Source organism: Primulina huaijiensis, chromosome 13 (genome assembly GCF_012295235.1).
Source record: "Primulina huaijiensis isolate GDHJ02 chromosome 13, ASM1229523v2, whole genome shotgun sequence".
In the NCBI taxonomy this organism is placed as follows: domain Eukaryota; kingdom Viridiplantae; phylum Streptophyta; class Magnoliopsida; order Lamiales; family Gesneriaceae; genus Primulina; species Primulina huaijiensis.
Window position 1 is genome coordinate 5,799,224 of NC_133318.1, and position 22,358 is coordinate 5,821,581.

Consider the following 22,358-nt stretch of genomic DNA (forward strand, 5'->3'; position numbering starts at 1 on the left):
TGTTATATTTCCAATTATCTATTTTTAAATTCTTATAAAAATAATGAAAATGTGATTGCTTGTAATAGTCTATGGTTATTGAGTTAAAATATGAAATACTGCCATGAATTTAAAATATGTAGAGATAAAAAAATTGACATATATAGAATAATTTAGAAATAAGAAATGTTGGGTTTCACAAAAAAAGTCCAAAATATGGGCCCAAAATGATATTTCCAATTCTTTTAATTAGATTTTCGCCATTCTGCATTCAATTCCATCATGTGCCAGGAAACCAAATTAAAAAGGAAGCGCGGCCGCGGCGCCGAATCCCGGCCGCCTGTCGCCGACGCACTTGATAACGAAAATGATTCCTCTCCCTCCGTCGCCGCTGTCTCCTCCGAAAATGACGTTGTATTTTCAGTCAGCAATGTGGAGCTCATCAACCCTAGTTCTCCCAAAGCCTCCCAACACCACCTCCGACGCCGAGGCCGCCCAAGAAAAATCCCGAAGCCCGAACCTCCTGCTACTTCAAAAACCCTGGCAATACCCACTCCACCTATCCCCAATGGATCATTGTCAGCTGCGCTGATTAACGCGGATAGTGTAGCTAGGGTTGTTCCCGCCATGGGCTCCGTGGTTAAGGTCTTTTGCGTTCATACGGAACCGAATTTCTCTTTGCCATGGCAGAGGAAAAGGCAGTACAGCTCGAGTAGTAGTGGGTTTGTTATTGAAGGGCGGAGAGTTTTAACCAATGCCCATTCCGTGGAGCATTATACACAGGTTAAGTTGAAGAAGAGAGGCTCAGATACCAAGTATGTGGCTACCGTGCTTGCCATAGGGACGGAATGTGACATTGGTGAGACTTGCTATTTGTTATGTTGATTGATGAGTGATGTATCATATTTTCCTAGGGGGAATTGATTTTAAGTTGATTAATCTACTTTTAAGCTGACTATTACACATAAAATTTGATCGTTAGATTTTTTTCGTTTTGCTGATTGTTATTGTTTCCTCAACCTATCTGGTTCCAGCCTGATTTTATTGTAATTGAACTTGTCGATGTTGTGAATTACCTGTGACCTTGTGAAAGAAATCCAGCTGGAGCCTTTTTGAGTTTAGTTCACTCTGTTGTCTCATTTACCTTTGGGTAATCGAGAGTGAAAACAAACTAGTTGTGTTTGTAGTAATTTAGTTTATGGAGAAGTGCCAAAATATTATTTATTTCTTCTGACTCTGTAAATCCAAGGTAAATATGTCTTGTGTTTTGGTGTTCTCGGCATTGTATAATTTCTTTGTAATTGAGTGCAAACTTTATGATGTGTTACTTGTAAAATATCCAAAAACGCGTGTGACAAAATTTGAAAGAAGTTGATGTTATGGCATCCACATTGGTGTTCAAATAAATTCTATTTTTAAAATAAATTCTACTCGTAAAATGAGATGAAATAATTTTAAGTAATAATAAAAAATTTAAAAATAATATTATTATTTATTTTAAAAAATAATAATTTAAATGGTGTAAATGTAATTTAAAATGTATTTGTTTAATTTAGATAAGAATAAAGATGGAAGAGGGAACAATGAGATCCATAAATAATGAGTCTTGATTTTAAAATGAATGTGAGAGAATATGTGTTAATATAATGTGTTTGTGGCATGTGAGTTCCACGTTTTTTGAGTAGGTGATGAGTGTTATAACTCTCACCAACGTGGATTGTCTTGCTGAACTCATGCTAGTCTAGATGGGATTTCTCCTCAATTGTGAAGATTCCAATCTTATAAATTGGAGAAATTTGTATTTGTTATTGTCCAAGTAGATCATAATAGGAATTACAAAGAATGCTTGGGGCATGGACTATAACATTCATGACTTCGCTTGAGTTAATGAACAAGGTAAACAATTTGGCCTTTTCGGTTACAAAATGTTGTTGGGCCTTTGTGATGAGGCACATATTCTATGTCGGTATTTCCTGATACATGGTCATAGTGGACACTGTTGAGTACCTGATATTAACATTAGGAGCCTTAAAGGCCATCTGGAATGAGAAAACCTGGATAGATCCATTATCATTGTTTCCAGAAACATGAAAGGAAGAAAGTTCTGGTAGAAAAGATGTTTAAATTGGAAAAGAAGCGTGTAAAAATATGTATATTCCTCTTGATTTGTAGGTAACTTGTCTACGAAAGGGTCTCAAGAGGGAAAAGCGGATAACTTGTTGCTGCTAATATGCGAAATCGAATTTTTCAAATAACTGTTTTCCCTATGGAATGTTAATATGCTCAGTGACTTGCAGCTAATACTTTACAGTTAAATGACAAAAAAGGATAAAATACCTCATTACATCTATAGAAATATACAATAGATCGGATTAGTTCATGAAGTTATTTCGCATGCGATGATGCAGCCATGCTCACAGTGGAAGGTGATGAATTCTGGGAAGGGGTTTCACCTGTACAATTTGGGAATTTGCCTGCACTACAAGATGCTGTGACAGTTGTAGGTTATCCAATTGGAGGTGACACTATTTCCGTGACAAGTGGAGTTGTGTCACGGATAGAGATCCTTTCTTATGTTCATGGGTCCACTGAACTTCTGGGGTTACAGGTAGGTCATTTCTGTTTCAATCACAATTATTAATAGCTGTCAGAATGAATTATACCAATTTATTTCAAATTGTGATTTTGCAGATTGATGCTGCTATTAATTCTGGGAATTCTGGTGGACCTGCTTTTAATGACAAGGGAAATTGTGTGGGTATTGCATTTCAATCACTCAAGCATGAAGATGTGGAGAATATTGGTTATGTGATACCGACACCGGTCATCATGCACTTTATACAAGATTATGAGAAGAATGGATCATATACTGGTAAGTTCACTGATAGAATTCACCTGAGCCGATAGAATTTTAAGAACCAATTACAGAAATATACTTTGGACTTTTGTATTGATATGATGAAAATAACAAGAAAACAACCCCAGAGATGATCTCTGTGCAAATATTCTCCCTAGCCACTGCTAGTTACAACTCCAATAACAAAATAACGAAATGATTCTTCTCTCTCTTCTCTCACTCCTTTTCTACTACTCCCTCCCCCCCCCCCCCCCCCCCCCCCACGTGGCTCTCCTACCTTTCTCCTAGAGTACACATATTGTATCACGGGCCTTTGTTTCTTCAAGCGCACACTATCTATGCCCGTATCATTAGGCCCCCTTTGAAATCCACCTTGTCCTCTAGGTGGTGGTAAGTTGAGTAATTAATACATCTGCATCCTCCCAGGTGGCCTCTTCTGCTCCGCGCCCAACCAAGAGTAGTAATATTTGCTCTGTACCTCGTTTCCTGAACCGTTTGGCTAGAATTCTTTCAGGTTCATATGTGATAGCTAGATCTTTCTCCAATCCTTCTGGCAGCTTTGCTTCACCCTGTTGCTTATTGCCCAATGCTTTCTTTAAACAAGACACATGAAAAACTGGATGCACCCTTGACCCCAACGTAGCTGTAACTTATAAGCAACATTTCCTACACTTGCCATGATTTTAAAGGGTCCATAATACCGTGCAGCTAACTTCTGATATACCCTCTTGCAAACAGATTGTTGTCGGCGTGGCCTTAATTTCAGAAAAACCATATCCCCAACTTGGAAAGAAACATCTCTTCAATGGATGTGGGCATACTTGATCATTCTCTATTGAGCTCGGGCAGATTATATTTTAACTGTCAGAGCAACTCATCACTATTGTGCAACTCTTGAGGAACTACAGACACCGAGGATTCTCCTGGTAGATATTGAATTATGTTAGGTGACTGTCTTCCGTATACGGCCTCAAAAGGTGTCATGCCTGTGGAAGAGTGGAAAGTGATGTTATACTAATATTCTGCCCACAGAATCCATTCTGCCCATCCCTTAGGTTGCTCCGATGCAAAGCATCTCAGACAAGTCTCCAAACAAGAACTTCAGATTGTCCATCGGTTTCCGAATGATATGTATAACTCATTTTGAGTTCGATCCCCTGTAAGCTGAACAACTCCGACCATAAATGACTCAAAAACACACTGTCCCTGTCACTAACAATCGTCTTGGGAATACCATGCAATCGCACCACCTCCTTCATAAACATTTTAGCCACTCCTCTTGCTGTGAAAAGATGTTTTAGCAATATGAAGTGAGCTGTCTTAGAGAGTGTATCCACCACCACCATGATTATCTCGAAACCTTTGGACTTAGGCAGCCCTGTAATGAAGTTCATTGCCAAATCTTCCCAAATTGCCTCCGGTACAGATAGTGCTTGTAACAAAACAGCCGGTGACTTAGCCATATACTTTGTTGTTGGCAAATGTCACACTCAGACACAAATTTGTACACACGTTATTCCGCATCCCCGGCCAATAGAAACTTTTATCAATTCTTTTCAAGGTTCGTAAAGCCCCAGAGTGGCCTCCCATAGGTGTAACATGGAACTCTTTAATCAACTTAGGCACCCATACAGAATTCTGTGGAATGACCACACGGTCTCTATACATCAACCGCACATTAGCCAGTGAGTAAAAAGCATGGTTACCAATTCCTTCTCTGATGTCTTTAATTACTGCTTGCAACTTGGGATCACTTTCTACCTCCAATTTGAGTTCTTCCCATTCCAGCCATACCAGACAGAATTGTCAATTAACATCCTGACCCATCCTGGACATTGCATCAGCAACTAATGAGACGTCTACTACTGAATTTTTTTTTTTTGTAAGCTATTTTCGAAAATTACAATCAACACATGCATTTTAAAAGATTATTTACTACTAGAGGAAAATACTGCAGTTAAATAATTTTAATCTCGTCAAATTCCTAGACTATGGTTTTAAAAGAACTCAAATGTAATATCCAAAATCCTGCTAATTATCAAGGTAGTAAAAGATGAAAATGTATAAAAATAACAATGTTTCAATCCTAACTCATAAACACATAATGCGGGAAACGTATAGTCCTGAGGTTAACGTGCACACACCCAGCTCCGCCTACTCAGTCTTCGGTGCCTCCAGTCTCCACATCATCATGCACATCTGCATCACATCTAATGAGTTTCAAGACTTAACACACCTGAATCGTGATAGCTAGTACATATACATAACATGCAACAATGAAACGTACTGTAATTAAAATACATTTCATGATCTTAAAAGCATGAACTTAAACATAACATGTCAAAGCATAAACGTATCCATAACATATCACATCATATCCACATATACGTGTTCATTTTTTTCTTGAATTCAGTTAATTAGGTATTACTTTCGTATTAGCTCTAATTCGATGGATCCATCTACGTATAACCGTGGTACCCGGCGGCAGGACATCAGCGATAGTTTTACCCATCCACTGAGCGTTGGTTTTACATGTTCGTGTTCGTGTTCGTATTATTCACAACCGACTCTCTTCCTTCAAAACATATAATCGTATTCATCACTTATGAAAATCATGCATATACGTACAATTTCTTAGAACCAAGCATGCAACGTATTTTCATAAAAATTCATATTCATAATAAGGATAAACATTTTAAACATGCAATTTTGGCGATCGGTACGCTGCCAGGACTGCTAACTCGACCCGGGTGCAAAATGACCATTCTGCCCTTGGAAACCCTAATTGACTATTTTACCTCTGGACTTCAAAATTTCGACCCGAACTCAACCAGACTTATTAAAACACCTCAAAACATATTTAAAACTATTTTTTAGACGTAAACTCGAGCCCATACAAGAACTTCTATAATTCGTTTTAAAACTTGGACCGGGGTCCCCGTTTTAAGCCGAATTAATTTTAAACTCAACCAAAACTTTCCAAACTTAAACCAAGACTTGAATCTACATGACCAGCCCTTGAACCACTTGTTTCGGACCACCTTAGACCCTCGAAAATGACCGAATAGCGGCTGGAAAATTTCTGCGCAACATATCCGAACCCTAGTTGCCCCTCTTGACCACCATATTCAATCCTAGGCCCAAACCAGCACGTCCAGACCTTAGCCAGCCACCCTAGGACCATGACCAGACCCACGTGCACCTGACTGGACTACCCGCAACGAGCCATGCACACAAGAACGCAGCATCGCCCGATCAAGCTTCCCATGCGTCTACACGCCTAATTGCCACGGCTTGCCCCTAACCCTTCGAACCAGCCTAGCACCGACCTCCCAGGACCCTGACTTAGACTCTCCACTGTCTGAACCACTGCTTGGAGCAGGCCTGCACACAGCCACCTTGACCCATCCCTCGATCGAACCCCCTCCTAGCCCAAAACATAAAGATCCAATCGCAACTCTCACACAACCCGTTCCCGCTTTGTTTCTCACGCCTATGCACCTTCAACTAGACATGTTTGAGCCTTCTACCCATCAGTCCTGCCAGTCCCTTGCAACAAGAGTAAAAAATGTGAGAATCAATTCATAAAAATGGTTTTCTCCATGAACTTGCATTCGAAACTCACATAAAACATTAGAACGACAATAGATCATGCACAATCAATCAAAAACTCGTATTATGGTGTGAAAGACGAGAAAATGGAGGTATCGGGGGTGCCTGTGCATATTTATGCTCGAAACCTCGATACAATCGCGTAGAACAGGCACCGAAGGGACGGGGAAGAGTTCTTATGAATTATTTTTGAGAAAACCGAGCACAATGGCTGCTGAAATGCCACGAGATGCTGCTGCTGGGACTTGGGAGGGGCGGCCGAATGCAATGAGTGAGGGGATTAGGGTTTTGGGTGGGGTTTGTTATAATAAGATTGTACGATGGGCCCCTTAATTAAAAATAATTTGGAGTAGGAGTTTAGGCCCAATATAACTTAAAGTAGGCCCATTAAGCCCAAAAACACCCTTGCAAATATTTCTTTTAAGTATGTTTTTGAAAATATTGCCCGATCCCTCAAAAAGCCCTCCATTTTGCTAAAAATTGCATATCGGTTTAAAATATGACTCGATGAGTAAAAATACCCTACCAAGACCTATTTACGAAAAATCACACATATATACATCATATATTAAATAATTAAAAATAATTATTTAATAAAACATTTTTCCTTAACTGTCTCCGGTTTACGTTCCTCGTTCGAGCGAGAAATACTGCTAAAAGCCCTAATACATGAAATCTTAACGACCATGAAATAAAACACCTATCCATGTTATGATCATGCATTAAAAATAATTAAGTACATATTTTAGCAAAACCCTATATTGCATGCAGTCAGGTTACGTAGTTCGAATTTCCTAGACCTTACAACTAATCTTCTGATGTAATAGGCACTTTAAAGACTTGTAGTCAGTCATAATTGTTAATATCTTTCCTAATAGGCCTCCAATGTTGGATATCAACTCCTCAGAAGTACATATAGCTAAGGCCCGAGCTGCCAAAGCCTTACTATAATATGCAGTGGGTCTCCCCTCTTGAGACAAAATTGCTCTTATCCCCTTTCCTGAAGCATCACACCATCACAAGTTTTTTATTGAAATCAGGTAACCGCAAAAGCGGGGCTGTGCTAATAGCTGTTTTGAGCTGCTCAAACCTCTGCGCTTCCGAATTCCATTTGAAATTATTCTTCCTCAAAAGTTCAGTTAAAGGTTTGGCTATCATCCCATATGTAATATTTGGTTAATCTCATAAACCCTCGAATGCCCTTAACATTCAGAGGCGTAGGCCATTTCTGCACGCTCTCGATTTTTTTTTTTATCATCCATTGACACTCCTTACCCGGAGATTGTATGTCCCAAATATTCCACTTCTTTTAGCCCAAATTGACATTTCTTTCGATTCAACACTAACTGATGTTGGCTCAAAACTGTCAATATGATGCCAAGATGCCTCAAATGATCTTCCCACATAGCACTGTAGATTAAAATATCATCAAAAAACACTAAACCAAGTTTTCTTAAGTATGGGCGAAGTACCTCATTCATCATCACCTGAAAGGTCGCCGGTACGTTTTTTAGCCCAAATGACATCACAAGGAACTCGTAATGCCCTGAGTGTGTCCTAAAAGCTGTTTTAGAGACATCCATGCTTCGTACACGGATCTGGTGATATCCGGATCGCAAATCCAGCTTGGAAAAATGCTTTGCCCCATACAATTCATCCAACAACTCATCCACCACTGGAATAGGATATTTATCAGCCAGAATGATGTCAATTAGGGCCCGATAGTCCACAAAGAACCTCCAGCTACCAGCTTTCTTTTTAACAAGGATCACATGGCTAGAATACGTGCTTGTGCTAGGCTGAATCACCCCTGCCCTGCAGATAGCCTTTATTTTACCAGCCGCTCCATCACAATTTTTTGACAATGAGCGTATCTATAGGACCTCGTTACCACCGGTCCACGACCCTCTTTTATGTGAATGTTATACTCCTTTCTTTCGGGAGGTTTCCATCAACCATAGCCCAAACTGCACCACATAATACCACATCCACAGTTTTGATTAGAGACCGAAGAAAAACAATGGACATATTGATGGATGGGTCCCCTTGAATCTCCAGTTCTCTTGACCCTTGTAAGAACTTAATCACCATCCTCCCCCAATCTACCCGGACTTCTCCCAGCAAGCTCAATCATTCCACTCCAGGATCAAATCCACACCCCCTAGCTTAAACAAATACCCATCGATAGTTACCTGACATACCCCAAGATCAACCCGTAACCCTATTCACACCCCTTGACATGGGACTCGACAACCATTACCCATATATACCCCAAATCGCTCAATCTCATTCATGTCTAAACCCAATTCATCGATCAATTTTTGTGAAACAAAATTGTTGCAAGCGCCATTGTCAATCATGGCAACGATACTGGTACACACTATCCTTCCTTTCAGCTTCATAGTTTGAGATTGGTTGACCCCTCCCACTGAAAATATCGGCAACTCCAATGTTCCATATTCCACTTCCTATCCCCCTACTTGCTCGCCCTTATCCTCTCCCCCTTCATCGTCCGTCATCACAATGACTCGCATGATGTTAGAAGTGCACCTCTGTTGTGGTGTATATGACTCTCCTCATTTACAACACAACCTATTCTCTCTTCTTCTAAAATACTCTTGGTGCGAAACAATTCTCCCATCCCTTCCTTGATTTCCCCAGGCGCTGGACCCCTGCTTCTCATTCATCGATACTGATTTTCCGGTGGTTGTCAGGAAACCAACTGTCACTACCTTGCGTCCTTGTATTCTACTTGCAACTTCATTTCTACTGACCCAGCCCACACTTTGGCCCGTCTTCTTGTCTGTTTTTGGGCCCAAGGCGACTATGTAGCACAGACACCTTGAATTTTTTTTGAAATATCGGACACGAATACGACACGGATACGGATACGACACGCGGATACGCATGTCGGATACAACAAAATCAGTGTCGTTGACTTTTTTAAGGTTGACCAATTGGATACGTTTTGGACACGGCGCGAACACGCCATGATACGGTTACGTTTTGGGCAAAATTGCAAATATTTAAAAGTTTCAGGGGTTATTTGAAAAAAATTGAAATTTCTGAGGACTAGTTGGAAAATAATTTAAAAGGAATTGGGCATTGGCTTTGGGCTTTTAAATCTCTAAATAAATTCTAATAATCTTCATTTTACTCAACAGAGAGATCGGCTCTCAATTCTAATTGTCTCGTCACGCACTCTGTGTCTCGCCTCCCTTTTTGCTGTCGTTGCCGCCGCCGCTGCCGCTTAATGATTTTATGTATATTTTAATGATTGTCGTATCTTAGCCGTATCGTGTCTTATATTTTCAAATTTTGATGTATCATCGTATCCGTATCGTATTCGATACGATAGCCGTACCCACATCCATGCAACATAGCAAGGCGGTATAGGCAGAATATGGGTCAATGGGCTCACCCTTAATTGATTATTCAATGTTGCGGGCCAGGGCCATGGCTATCATAACTGTTTTGGATTCATGTTGCGGGCCAGGGCCATGGCTATCATAACTGTTTTGGACTCATGAATCCCAATTAGTCTGCGTATCTCAGTGCGTAATCCACTGAGAAAGTAGCCCAATGCTCGATTTTACGGCATATCATCGATCTGAGCCATAAATATCTCAATTTGCGTGATATAATCTTCAGCCAGCCGATTGCCCTGTCTCAATAATGCCAATATTTCGAAAGGGTTAGCCGCTTTTCTTCCGCCATAGCATTTTATTAGTTCTTCCGCAAATTCCTCCCAGATCATGTTGGGTATCTTGCTTTCAACCCATTTGTGAGTCGCCTCCTTCTTCATTTCCTTCAGAATGGGGCAACTCCTCGTGAATGGACTGTTTTGTAAGCTTGGCCAGGAACACTTTGATTTCCGATATTTCACCCACTGCTTTGTTGGGATTGGATATGTTTCCTTGCAATTCCTTGACCCCTACTCTCAGTTCGGATATATCTGCTCCCACATTTCCTTGCATCCCGAGGAACTCTTCCTTCAAACCCAGCACCGGATTTTTCAGTGCCTCAAACCTTACTTCTGATCTGCTCAGGCTATCTGGCAGATCGGACCAATTTGATAGAATACACCCGAGCCGATATAATTTAAGAAGCAATTACAGAAATATAATTTGGAGTTTTGTACTGATATGATGAAAATTACTCTTCTCTCACTTTTATTCTGCTACTACCCCCACGTGGCTTTCGTAACTTTCTCCTAGAGTACACGTATCGGATCATGGGCCTTTGTTTCTTCAAGCCCACACTATCTATGCCGCCCGTATCATTCACTGAGATAGAGATTACCTAACTTATTTCATTTCAATCTCTCCTGTTTTTTGCGTTTGACTTGCAGGTTTTCATGGGTTGTTAAGTGAACAGGTTGATTTATATTGTATTGTATAGGATTTATATTCTATACCTAGAAGAAATGGTTTACACATTAGAGAGAAATTGTAGAATGTCAATGTGCTTGTGTGAGATCCAAGAAGACAAGTTGACATAATTGCGACTTGAATATGCATTCCAGGATTCTGATTCCTACATATCTAAAATAATGTGCTCTCTCACAACTAACTTTTCTGTTCCCCCAGTCTTACAACTAGCATTGGTATTAGGGTAATTATTTAATTTGTCCGACTTGGATACTTGAATAAGCTCTCCATGGTTATCATTGACTTAAGAATTAAGATTGAGTTCATCATCTTACATGCATAGATGACGTCGATGTGAAATTATTAGCAAATATATCTCGCACTTGAAATTTTCTTGAGAATATATGACCTGAATTATTTGAGTGCTATGTGTTAGGTTTCCCTATTCTTGGGGTTGAGTGGCAAAAGATGGAAAATCCGGACTTGCGGTTGTCCATGGGGATGAAATCTGATCAGAAGGGTGTTCGTATAAGAAGAATTGATCCCACTGCTCCAGAATTCAAGGTTTTGAAGCCATCAGATATCATTCTCAGCTTTGATGGAGTTGACATTGCGAATGATGGAACTGGTAAGATCCAGAGAACAGTTTCTAGTGACCCTTACATAATGACATGTAAAAATGCTATCATTTCATCTTTGTGCTTAATCATGTGCTTCTTTTATGAAGTTATCTTTGGTGATCAATTATTTCTCAAGTAACTTAATGTTGAAATTTTCACGCTTGACATTGAATGGAGAATTGAGCTCCATCGAGGAGGAAAGTTCATAAAATTCTATTTAATGTCACTGTGAATAACTGACCGTAACTGGACCTCTGCAGTATGTATTTCTCGTGTAGTATAAATATGTTGTGTTTCCCAAAATCATTTCCAACTGAGAGTGAGGTGGCTGGTCTGTGAGTTTGTTTGATGAGCTTCTATGACAGCATGGTTAACCATATATGCATAACAATGGTTAATGCAAATAGTTGCTATCAGATGTCATGGCTACAATGTCTCATTACTGTGTCTTGTGGTGGGTCTTGAATGTGACTTTTTGCATATCAGCGTCTGTCGAAATATGACTCCTGTTATATTATTCTTGCTTTCTTAAAGTATCAGGTAAATTTCACATGCAATGGATGCATTCTGTTATTGTGTCCCTTTGACTTAACTACTTGAACATGCTTGGGCAAACATGCAATTTGTCTGAATCATGCCCTCTTCCCCACCCTGGGGCATCAATGCAGGGAAGTGGTAAAAGCAGTATGCCAATGGAGATTAGCTAAACTGTTACTTATTTTCCCTTGCCACATATATTTTTCTCTATTGGGTACTTCATTCTGTACTTGATTTACAAAAACTGCAAGCTTGTCTCGTATTTGTTGTGATTGTTGTGACATTTCTTCAATTGATGATGCTCCTTATATTACTTTTGGTCTCTTGCAGTTCCATTTAGGCATGGAGAGCGTATTGGTTTCAGCTACCTTGTGTCCCAGAAATACACCGAAGATAGTGCCTCGATTAAAGTTCTTCGTAATTCTGAAATTTTCAAGTTCAATGTTAAGCTTGGTGCTCATAGAAGGTTGATTCCAGCTCACAACAAGGGAAGACCTCCCTCTTATTACATCATTGCTGGATTTGTTTTTACTACTGTTTCTGTTCCATATTTTCGTTCTGAGGTGAGTATTCCATGTTTGTTACAGCCTTCAGGTTTTCCTGATTCTATATATGCAATGTAATTGTCATTTTGAGCTTCTGACATCTTAAGTTCACAGCAACTAGAAGTGTCTTTAATGCGACATGGATTGTGCTGTACACCTATAAAATTTTGTCGTTTCCCATAACTTTAACTCACTCAAACGTGGGAAACATGATATTTGAGCTATGTAAATACAGTAAAGTTGAACTCCAGTGGGATAGCATCTGTACCAGATATTAATCATGGACTACTAACCTTTTACTTTTTAATTTGATGTCTTTCAAAACTGCTCTTTTCAAAGTAATGTTTACCTTTTCTTTTCCCCTTTGGGTTGGTTTCTTATGATAATGGGCATGTGCTTCGGAAGCAAGGGTGAGCTGCGTTGTAGTGGTACAGATTTTGATTGCCAGCCCTAGTGTCTTATCTATGTTGGCAGGTTTTTTGTCTAGCAGCTAATGATCACTTAAGCATCAAAATAGTTCATAATTGGCATGGCTTTTTTGGCTCTGGAACTTGTCTGACTTTGCATTGTTTGTCAAGGTTCTAGCCATCAAATGAAGAATTCCCTTTCCTTCACCACCTTCCTCTCCCTGATTTATTTTTCTTCAATGTGTTCTATCTTGATGCTTAAACTTGTCCCCTTTCGTTTTAAAGAGGTATTCTTGTTGATTTTCAGGTTGATGTTTGACAGCTTCCATGTTTAGTTTCTATATAATTCCTCTTGAGATCCATTTCTATTGACTCCTAAATTTGGAGATCTTATGTTCTATGCCAAAAAAAAAATCTTGTCTACTTGCTTAATGCTAAAACTTTATTTGTTTCTCTCTTTGGCTGTGAAGTTTGCATATCCCCATGATACTCAAGATTCCAATGTCTGCTCTATTTTTTCATTAATGCTGATTACAATTTTATATGATAATTTAATATATGAAACAAATAAATATAGTCAGTCATTTAGATTTGTTCTCACGTATTTCTTCGGAACTTCCAGTACGGAAAGGATTATGAGTATGAAGCTCCAGTCAAGTTACTGGACAAACTCTTACATGAAATGCCTCAATCTCCAGATGAACAAATTGTTGTGGTTTCTCAGGTGCGCCACATCACTATAATACAGAAACCATTTGTATTTTATCTAAGAAGAGTGTTTCTCACCCTTGCTTCTTTGTTATTGCCAAATTATTTAAGGTGCTTGTCGCTGACATCAACATTGGGTATGAAGATATTGTCAATACTCAGGTTTGTGGTTTGGTGACAGTTAACTCATGCTAGGAGTTCAATGGCTGCAAGTAATTTGTCTTCTAGCCTATTCCTTGATTATTATTCATTATGTTTCATGTCTTGTTAGGTTCTTGCTTTTGATGGTCAACCTGTGAAGAATCTGAAAAGCTTAGCAAGAATGGTAGAAAGCAGCAATGATGAATTCTTGAAATTTGATTTGGAATACCAGCAGGTGGATCTCTTTGTTCTTTTGTAGTGTTGGTGTACTATGTCAATTTATATATCCTGTTGCAGTATATTTTAACGCAATAATATTTTTAGCAGATTGTTGTCCTCCAAACAAAGACCGCGAAAGCGGCGACTTTGGACATCCTTGCAACACATTGTATACCGTCAGCAATGTCAGATGATCTAAAGATATGATATCACACCATCTGGGGATCTACATCTGCTTTCCAATTGGATTGTTGAAATTTCATTCTTATATCACATCTCTGCTTTTCTCGGTGTTGGGAGGCCACTTTTTCAAGTACCTACCAGTGAAACTATTAGCTAGCGACTTTCAAGGGGGTTGAAGCAGACTGTAGCGAACTAGGCTCTTTGAGTTGTCTGTATCTGCTGGTTAAGAGCCGTTTTAGGTGAGGCGGAGGGGTGATATTTTTTGCTTTTCCAATCCCCTCTTAAAAATAACTGCAGATTTAAAGTTAGGCGTTCCTTTGTTTTGATGACAGTGTTTGTGTTTCTTGATTCGTCACTAGTTGAATATATAATGGTTAACTATGCAATTCAAAAGTTCTGACTTTTAGCCAGTACAACTGCTTATTTTTGTTGTTACTCGAACTAGTAATCTATTATGGTATATCCTGGCCACGTTGGTTGGATTTCATAGAACAAATAGCTTACTCGTTCTCTATCCTTGAAAAATTCCTTAAATCTCAGTTGATTTACTTAAAAAAAATATATAATTTTCATATTTAAAATTAGCCTATTTCCCTAATCCGATCAACCTCGTTGGTCAATCAGTTGAATTTTTTAGGTTGAGAGGTGGTGGGGTTTTTGTGTACTATGTTGTGGCTAGGGATGAGCAATCAATTACTTTGGTTACCGACCGAACTGAAATTTGATTTAACCGAACATTTTTAGGCTAATTGAACTGAACTGAATTTCTAAATAAAAACTAATTAACTAAACATAATTAAAATCAGTTATTTGGGTCAAGAATCGAATTAATCGATTTTTTTAAAATAGAAAATAAAAAATTTATATGAAATTAATAATTGAAGTATGATATTTTTTTCAAAATTTAATTATTGGTTAACCGAATGTTTTTTACGAAACCAAATCGAATAGAATTGATTCCAATTATCTAAATTGAAATCGAATTTCCGAATGAATCGAAAAAAATTTCAATTTAATTTGGTTTAACTAATATAACGGTAGTTGTGGCTGCAAACTATTCTCGAGATTGGAGTCGAAATTGGAACTAGAACATAACTCTCTTTGTCTAGTTCCAATTCCTAAAAATTAGAAATCCGAATTGTAATTGAATTAATATAAAATTGTAATTGAATTTATACAGTAATTTTAAATTTTAATTTTTTTTGTATGTATAGACAGTTTAGTTTATATAACTAACTTACGTAACTTTATGTCAGTTAAATTTAACTCTTTTTTCTTTTATTTAGTAAAAAAATAAATCTTCATATTATTTTATAATATAATTTATCAAATAATCAAGTTTAATTATCTTCCAAACGTTGTTCAATTATTTTTCTTGACTCTTAATATTTTAAAAAATAAATATTGATTCAAATCGGTCTTAACTATATCTAAACAAAAGATGAAAGCCGTTAAAAACAAGAACCGGTTATGCAATTCGATTCTGAGTCCATATCGTTGATTTTAGAATCATGGTTAGACCAAATGCCATGATGTATGGGATTTGTGTTATAGGATGACCTATACTTCCATGTTCATCTATATTACATTATTCGCAAAGTTACTTTTGTTAAACCTAAAATGTCAAACATATTTCATTAAATTTATAAAAACGATTTTAAACTTAATTTTTTTTCCAACTTATTTTTTAAAATAAAAAATAGATATATAGGTGGAGCGAATAATACGGCTTCATTATTAAGAGTTTATTTTTATTTATTTATTTTCTAGGTGACCTGGTCTTGCTTCGCATATTGCTTCTATTCAAAAGATAAAAATAAGCGATATAATTTAACGAACCATGTGAATTACATGCAAAGACTCGACAAATTCTGATATGAATATGATCGGACATTACGAGCTAACTTTTGGAAAGAGTTTCAAAAAACGTTATTGTCTCGATCGTACAAGCTTAAATGTGATTGAAGATGAAGAATCTATTGTGTTCAGGCAACGAGATTCAAAGAAGCATTTCATGGAATTGTGTCGAGCAACCAAGCATTCGATTGCAAAATGACCCTGGACACCCACGCGCACCCCAACGCCCAAATAGACGCGTCCCAGCGGACCATGTATGCAACCTGGGTGCCCCAACGCTCCAACATAAGCATCTTGGTGTGCCGCATTGCAGATTTTAAGATAGAAACCCTAGCTTGCGAGTTTTACATGAATTGTTACTTTTTTAATTTAAACAAAGTTGTATAAACCTAATGATTAAGAATTCTAAACATAATTGATTTTATCATATATTTGAAAATATTCTCTTCAAAAAACTTTGACTTTGTTTACACCTTTTGCTTGTTCCTAAAATGTAACTTATCAAAGTTTCATACTTTGTGGCGTTTGTCTATTGTTCTTAATGAGAATTGTCAAAAACGAATTCTTTTAAAGTTACCTTGAGATCAGTTGTTCTTATTTGTAAGGAATATTGCTTGACAGATGTGAGTTTATATGACAGTATTAGTATAAGATTGTAAATTTGTGTTTTATCAGAATTAAGTGTTGTGTGAAATGTTACAACATTTCAGACAACATGCAGCGGAATATTAAAGTTTGTAACACAAATTGACTTTAAACAAATACGATGGACAAGATTAAATTTGCACAATTATTTTATACTTGTGCGGTGCCTCAGGACAAAAATTAATCACTATAAAACCAATGAGTTTACACGAAAACAATAACAATAGTGATTGTTACTAAAATCAATTTTCTCAACACATGGAGAAAATAAATGCTTTCTAAAATAAAGAACAACACTAAAACACAATTAAGAAAGCAAAAACGTGATGCCAAAAACTGGAGCAACAAAAACGATCTTCAGCCAACTTCGTCACGGATGTTGTCTGTAGATGTCTCCAACAATCAAGGCAACACGCGGCATCAGCACTTCTTCAATCAGCAGCGACGTTGTGAATTAATTTTCTCTGAAAAGTTTGTGTCGTGCAAAGTGCGTGAATGATCAATCCAAGCGCCGCATCAACAATGTCCTTGTTTCTTTTATTTATAGACTTCATCTCTCATAGAGTTTATCTCCATAAGGAAGCCTATTAAACAAGGAAAGTAGGATTTTAATTAAGAACAAAATCCTTTTGAACATTGATACTATATCATGATAATATTTGCATAATTATCTCATTATATAGAAAGACAAAATATTATATGTAATCAAATCAACAAGGAAAATATAATTAGGGAAATAAATTAAATTAGTAAATTATATTTCCCTTCAATCTCCTCTTTTTTTTGCCTTTCTGGATAAAATGAGATCAAACCCATTTATCCATATTAGCTCAAGTCATCTCCCCCTGAATTCGAGAATTTTTCTCCCCATGAATAAAAACAAGTTAGCACAGGTGTTGTTAGGCGTGTCGGCAACACGTTAGATAACACATTCAGAATATTATCACAGAGTGAACAAAACATACGAGGGAAGGAAGCTTTTATCAATCAGATCAGAGAGAAACTAACAGAGCAAAAGATTAAAAGACAAAAACATCAACAAAACAACAAAAAGAACTATCAGCCTTCATCTTCACTCAGCATCATCATCTTCTCTATCCTTGGTCCCTGATGGTCCAACATCTACAGTAGTTTGATCGGCATTATCTCCCCCTTTTTGTCCAGAATGGACACCTACTTCCAATAGCACCCTGTAGTCTGCAACAAGATTCTCATAATAGGCTATATCAGCCTTGTATTGAACAATCTTTGCCAGAGCATGATCGATTTGGGCCTGTATGCAGTAGTGGAATGCAGCACATAGTCAGTGGATGGGTGCGTAGCTGGAGTGTCTTGGGGAATGTCAGCTATAGTAGGAGAAGTGGTCGAGGCATACCAAGGAAGATCAATCTTCTGGCTGCCTTTGAAGAAAGTCGGAGCAATTTTGAATGTGTCACTGGTGTCGGATAGTTGCTCATCAATATCCCTAGCAAAACCTTGAGAAACAAGCATCCCGTATATCAAAGAGGGAAACGGTAGCTTAGATGCTTTAAGACCTCTGTCAGCATATTGAAGCACGGTCTTGAAGACCAGCTTCCCAAAATTAAACACCTCATTTGTCCCAATGGCGTACAGAACCACTGCTTGGTGACGGGTTACTATGGTGGAGTTTGTGGAGGGTGTCCAGTTGCGGATTGCCATTTTGTGGAGTACTGAGTAAAAAGATGTCAGGTTTGCAGCTGAGAGACGTTGTGGATGAACCGGAAATTTACTAATTAGACCCCCGGTTAATGTGGAAGTGACCACGTGAATGTCAGGGGCAAGGCCATCTTCATTTTTCGTTGGAGTCTGGTAGTGCGATTTGATGGTGGTGGCATTGAACTCATAGACCTTGTCTCGAACAAAAACCTTCTCATACTTAGCCGATCTTTCATCACCTACTCTAGGTGATAGATTGGCGTAAAATTCCAGTACAGGTCTTCGGCAGAATGGTGTGACTGTAGAAACTGTGGAAAGAAGATGGTAGTGTTTGAGGAATGCGATCAAGTTGTGTTTTGCAAAGACATCACTGTCTACATTCTTTTCCTCCAGGAAATCTCGATGTGCATATAAGTGCCACTAAGAAACTGCCTTTTCATTGTAGAACTTGTTACTGAATGCAGTAGTCAGATCATACTCACTGAGATCAGTGTTGTATCCCGTGTCCTCAACATCCTCGGCAACATCTGCATCAGCAGGAGAATCGTCATTGCTTTCATGAACAGGAGCAGTAGCCTTATCAGAGGCCTCTTCAGAGCTGTGGGAGGATGCAGCAGAGTCTAAACTATCAGGGCGGCTTTGCTCAGATTATTGCATCTGTTCATCACTAGATTCATCAAGAGATGTGCTCTGGGTAGGCACAGAAGCAGAAGGGACATGATGCTTGTCCTTCTTCAAGGTGGCCATAAATTGGGCCAACGAAATTTCATCCTCATCAGGCTGCTCAGGCTCCGGTGGAGACACAGTGGTGGTATTGTCATCGGATTCTGTTGCTTCATCAGACCGAGAGCTGCTTTTCTTTTCAGGTTCAACTTTCTACCAAGCCACGAGTTCATAATCGGCGTCATCTGAGTCATCCCACGAAGTGTTCTCTAGATCTGTAAGAGATGGGACATTTGATGGTTCCCCTTTGTGATGAAACCGTTTGTTTGTGGTTAAGTCAGGATTGTATCCCCTCATTCTCTTTGATCGTATTGGAGGAGAGGGTGGAACGATACGCCTGTAAGCATCCCAATCCCAAGGAGGGATTTCAACCTCATATTCATTCCCTAGTTCTCCTGGGAGAATGGTCTCCAACGGTTCAGGTTGTTCAAAAACTGGCATCAACGCCATGGATGGTTCTGCAATGGGTGTTTCCGTCGTTGTTGTGGCAGATGTTGCGGGTGCAGGAGCAACATCGTCCTGATAGCCCATTTTGATTCTAATATCATGAGGATCATAGTCTTTGCCTACCATTGATTATGAATTGAATTTCAAGAAAGGGAGAACAATAAGAAATTTCAGAAAGAAAAGTGAAATCGCACATATGATTTTCGAAGATTTGCAAATAGAAATGCGGATAAATTGAATTTTGAAGTAAAAGTGTGGATTAAGAGATAAGCATCCGCAATCACCACAACGGTAACAAAATCAGGGTCTACAATCAATTGATTGCTTCTAACAGTAAAAAGATTAACGAGATAAAAATTAAACCGCCGGAAATTTAGCTATGTACGATGATGTTAATTTAGCTCAATTTGATTTCAAAATAATTGCCAGAATTGGAAACCCACAACGATTTTAACACCACTAAAACATCAAAGATAACACATCCAATTTTTCGTAAAATCTGGATTTTCATCGAATTTTCTTTGTCGAAATACTCATTCCTCATGACACAACAATATTCATAATGTTATTTTTATGCATGTCCTATTTATGCCTAATAGCAGAATGTAACAGAAATGAAAACAAATATGATATATGTTTACAGATGAAGTGTTGTCACAAATGTTAGCAACATCTTCCGACAACCCGTACAATTCGAGAAAAACAATTTTTATTTTTCTTCACACTTACTGACTTAACAACTTCCTGAACATAGTAGTGGTAGCTCCCACACTTGAAGAACGGTCTTCATTGGACTCCTCTAGGTAGCTTTTTTCATTTTTTTCTATTTCTGTTTTAATTTCAGAAGATGTAGCTCCCGCACTAAAAGCACAGCCTTCATTGGGCTCTTTTAGGCAGTTTTTTCCATCTTTCTTTCTGACACAGACCCATTTTTTTTTTTATTTAAAGTTACTTGTCACATTGGTTAGAGTCACGTGACCATTCTTTAAATCATTTGTGACTGTGTTCACATGTATAATTGTGAGGATTTAAAATAAAACAATGAATTGTAAGTGCATCAGAAAACTATGCAACACAGTTCAACACAACATATCATAATATGAATGTAATGCAGAATGCCTAAGTCCTAAAAATGCACATGCATGTTAGGTGTTTTCCGAGATGTTGTAACATCTGAGACAACAGCTATGAATGTTTAGGCAGAACACATGCTGATAGATTTCCTAATGTTGGAGAATCTCTCAAAATCTAATGTTTTTGCGAATATGTCAGCCAGTTGGTTATTTGTACCAACAAATTCAATTCGAATCAATCATTTTTCTACTAAATCTCGAATAAAGTGATGTATAATGTCAATGTATTTTGTTCGAGAGTGTTGTATTGGATTTTTTGAAATTTCGATTGTACTAGAATTATCACAGTACACAACTAGAGTTTCACTCTTAAGCCCACAGTCTTTTACTATTTGGTTCATCCATAAAAGTTGAGAACAACAACTTCCAGCTGCCACATATTCAGATTCAGCATTTGAAAAGTGAAACACAATTTTGTTTTCTACTATGTCACGAGATCAAATTATTTCCAAGATAAAAACAACCTCCAGATGTACTCTTCCTATCATCTAAGTCACCGGCCCAATCAGCATCAGAAAATCCTACCAATTTCGAATTGTTTTCTTGAGTGTACCATAATCCTAAATCAATACTTCTTGCTGTGTAACGTAGGATACGCTTCATAGCTTTTAGATGAGAAATTTTATGATTGGCTTGATATCTAGCACACAAGCATACACTAAACATAATGTCAGGTCGACTGGCTGTCAAATACAAGAGGCTACCTATGATGCTGCGGTATAAAGTGTTGTTAACATTTTCGGCAACATCATCTTTGCACAATTTTTCACTCGAGCCTATAGGTGTCTTCACGTGTCAAAATTAATATCAAGTCCGAAAAGTGGAATTATAAAGGTGTTTATAATTTCCATGTCTTCCATCGAAAATTGGTGCATGATGAACGCTACCCGTGTTCAGGGCTCGGCTAATATTATTGGGGGGGCCTTGGACACCGGAAAGCTGTGAGATCCATTGACATGGTGATGTGAACTAAGTGGAACTCCCAAGATTTCGGCTCATATTATTGATGAAACTCATGGCGACCGTCCATTAAGATTCAACATCGATGGGTAAGGCTTGACACATAAAGATGAACGACGTCATATTATTGGGTCCTAATCAAACGTGAGACAAAAGTTTGTAATATCCCAACCTTTTATCCTTTTATTGTTAATGATTTTATTCTATGGTTTGGTGTTATGGGTATATGGTTAAGTTATTATTGATCATGGTTATTGTTATGGTTTATGAGTATAGTTGATGGAAGGGTTGGTATTTCATGTTATAGCATCAATATGGTTATTACATTGTATTCATGGTTAATTATTATATGGTTTTGGGTATGGTTAAGTAGATGGTTGTGTATTTGAGGAGTTGTTATTGTTGTGAAGGTTTAATTTTGGGAGTTTGATTGATGGTTTGGATGGTTTGAGCCAAATAGGTAATTAGGGTGAAGAAACGGTATGAAAATTTTGATATTTGTTACGGTTTTTAGCACAATGAATGGGATATTGATCCAAATGACATGAGGTCAATTGCATTAAAATGTAAGATCCAAGGCTACAACTTTAATGTTTTGAGGTTTGTTCAAGTAGTTGAGGAAGATGAGTCAAAAGTGGCCCGAAGTGTGTTATGTATATCGTCGTTCCTGCACTGACACATTTTGGTAGAATGGACATAACTTTTTATGCAGACCTCCAAATGACCTAAAACCAGTGG

The 22,358-nt window shown here is 38.0% G+C and overlaps 1 protein-coding gene across 1 annotated transcript; it reads left to right on the forward strand.

The window, feature by feature from the left end:
* The first annotated feature begins 236 nt into the window (after positions 1 to 236).
* On the forward strand, positions 237 to 14,588 carry LOC140991415 (protease Do-like 9). Its single transcript, XM_073461360.1, has 9 exons — positions 237 to 838; positions 2,388 to 2,587; positions 2,671 to 2,851; positions 11,255 to 11,446; positions 12,306 to 12,538; positions 13,550 to 13,651; positions 13,747 to 13,797; positions 13,907 to 14,011; positions 14,104 to 14,588. Exons 1-9 carry the CDS (start codon positions 262 to 264, stop codon positions 14,200 to 14,202), a joined length of 1,740 nt encoding a protein of 579 aa, XP_073317461.1. The 5' UTR covers positions 237 to 261; the 3' UTR covers positions 14,203 to 14,588.
* The last annotated feature ends 7,770 nt before the right edge of the window (positions 14,589 to 22,358 follow it).

Bases quoted from the DNA above. Each gene is read 5' to 3' on its own strand.
- LOC140991415 (XM_073461360.1), top strand. From the start codon at position 262: ATGTGCCAGGAAACCAAATTAAAAAGGAAGCGCGGCCGCGGCGCCGAA. The intron at 2,852-11,254 runs GTAAGTTCACTG...GCTATGTGTTAG, and splicing joins GAAGAATGGATCATATACTG to GTTTCCCTATTCTTGGGGTT. The intron at 13,798-13,906 runs GTTTGTGGTTTG...ATGTCTTGTTAG, and splicing joins AAGATATTGTCAATACTCAG to GTTCTTGCTTTTGATGGTCA.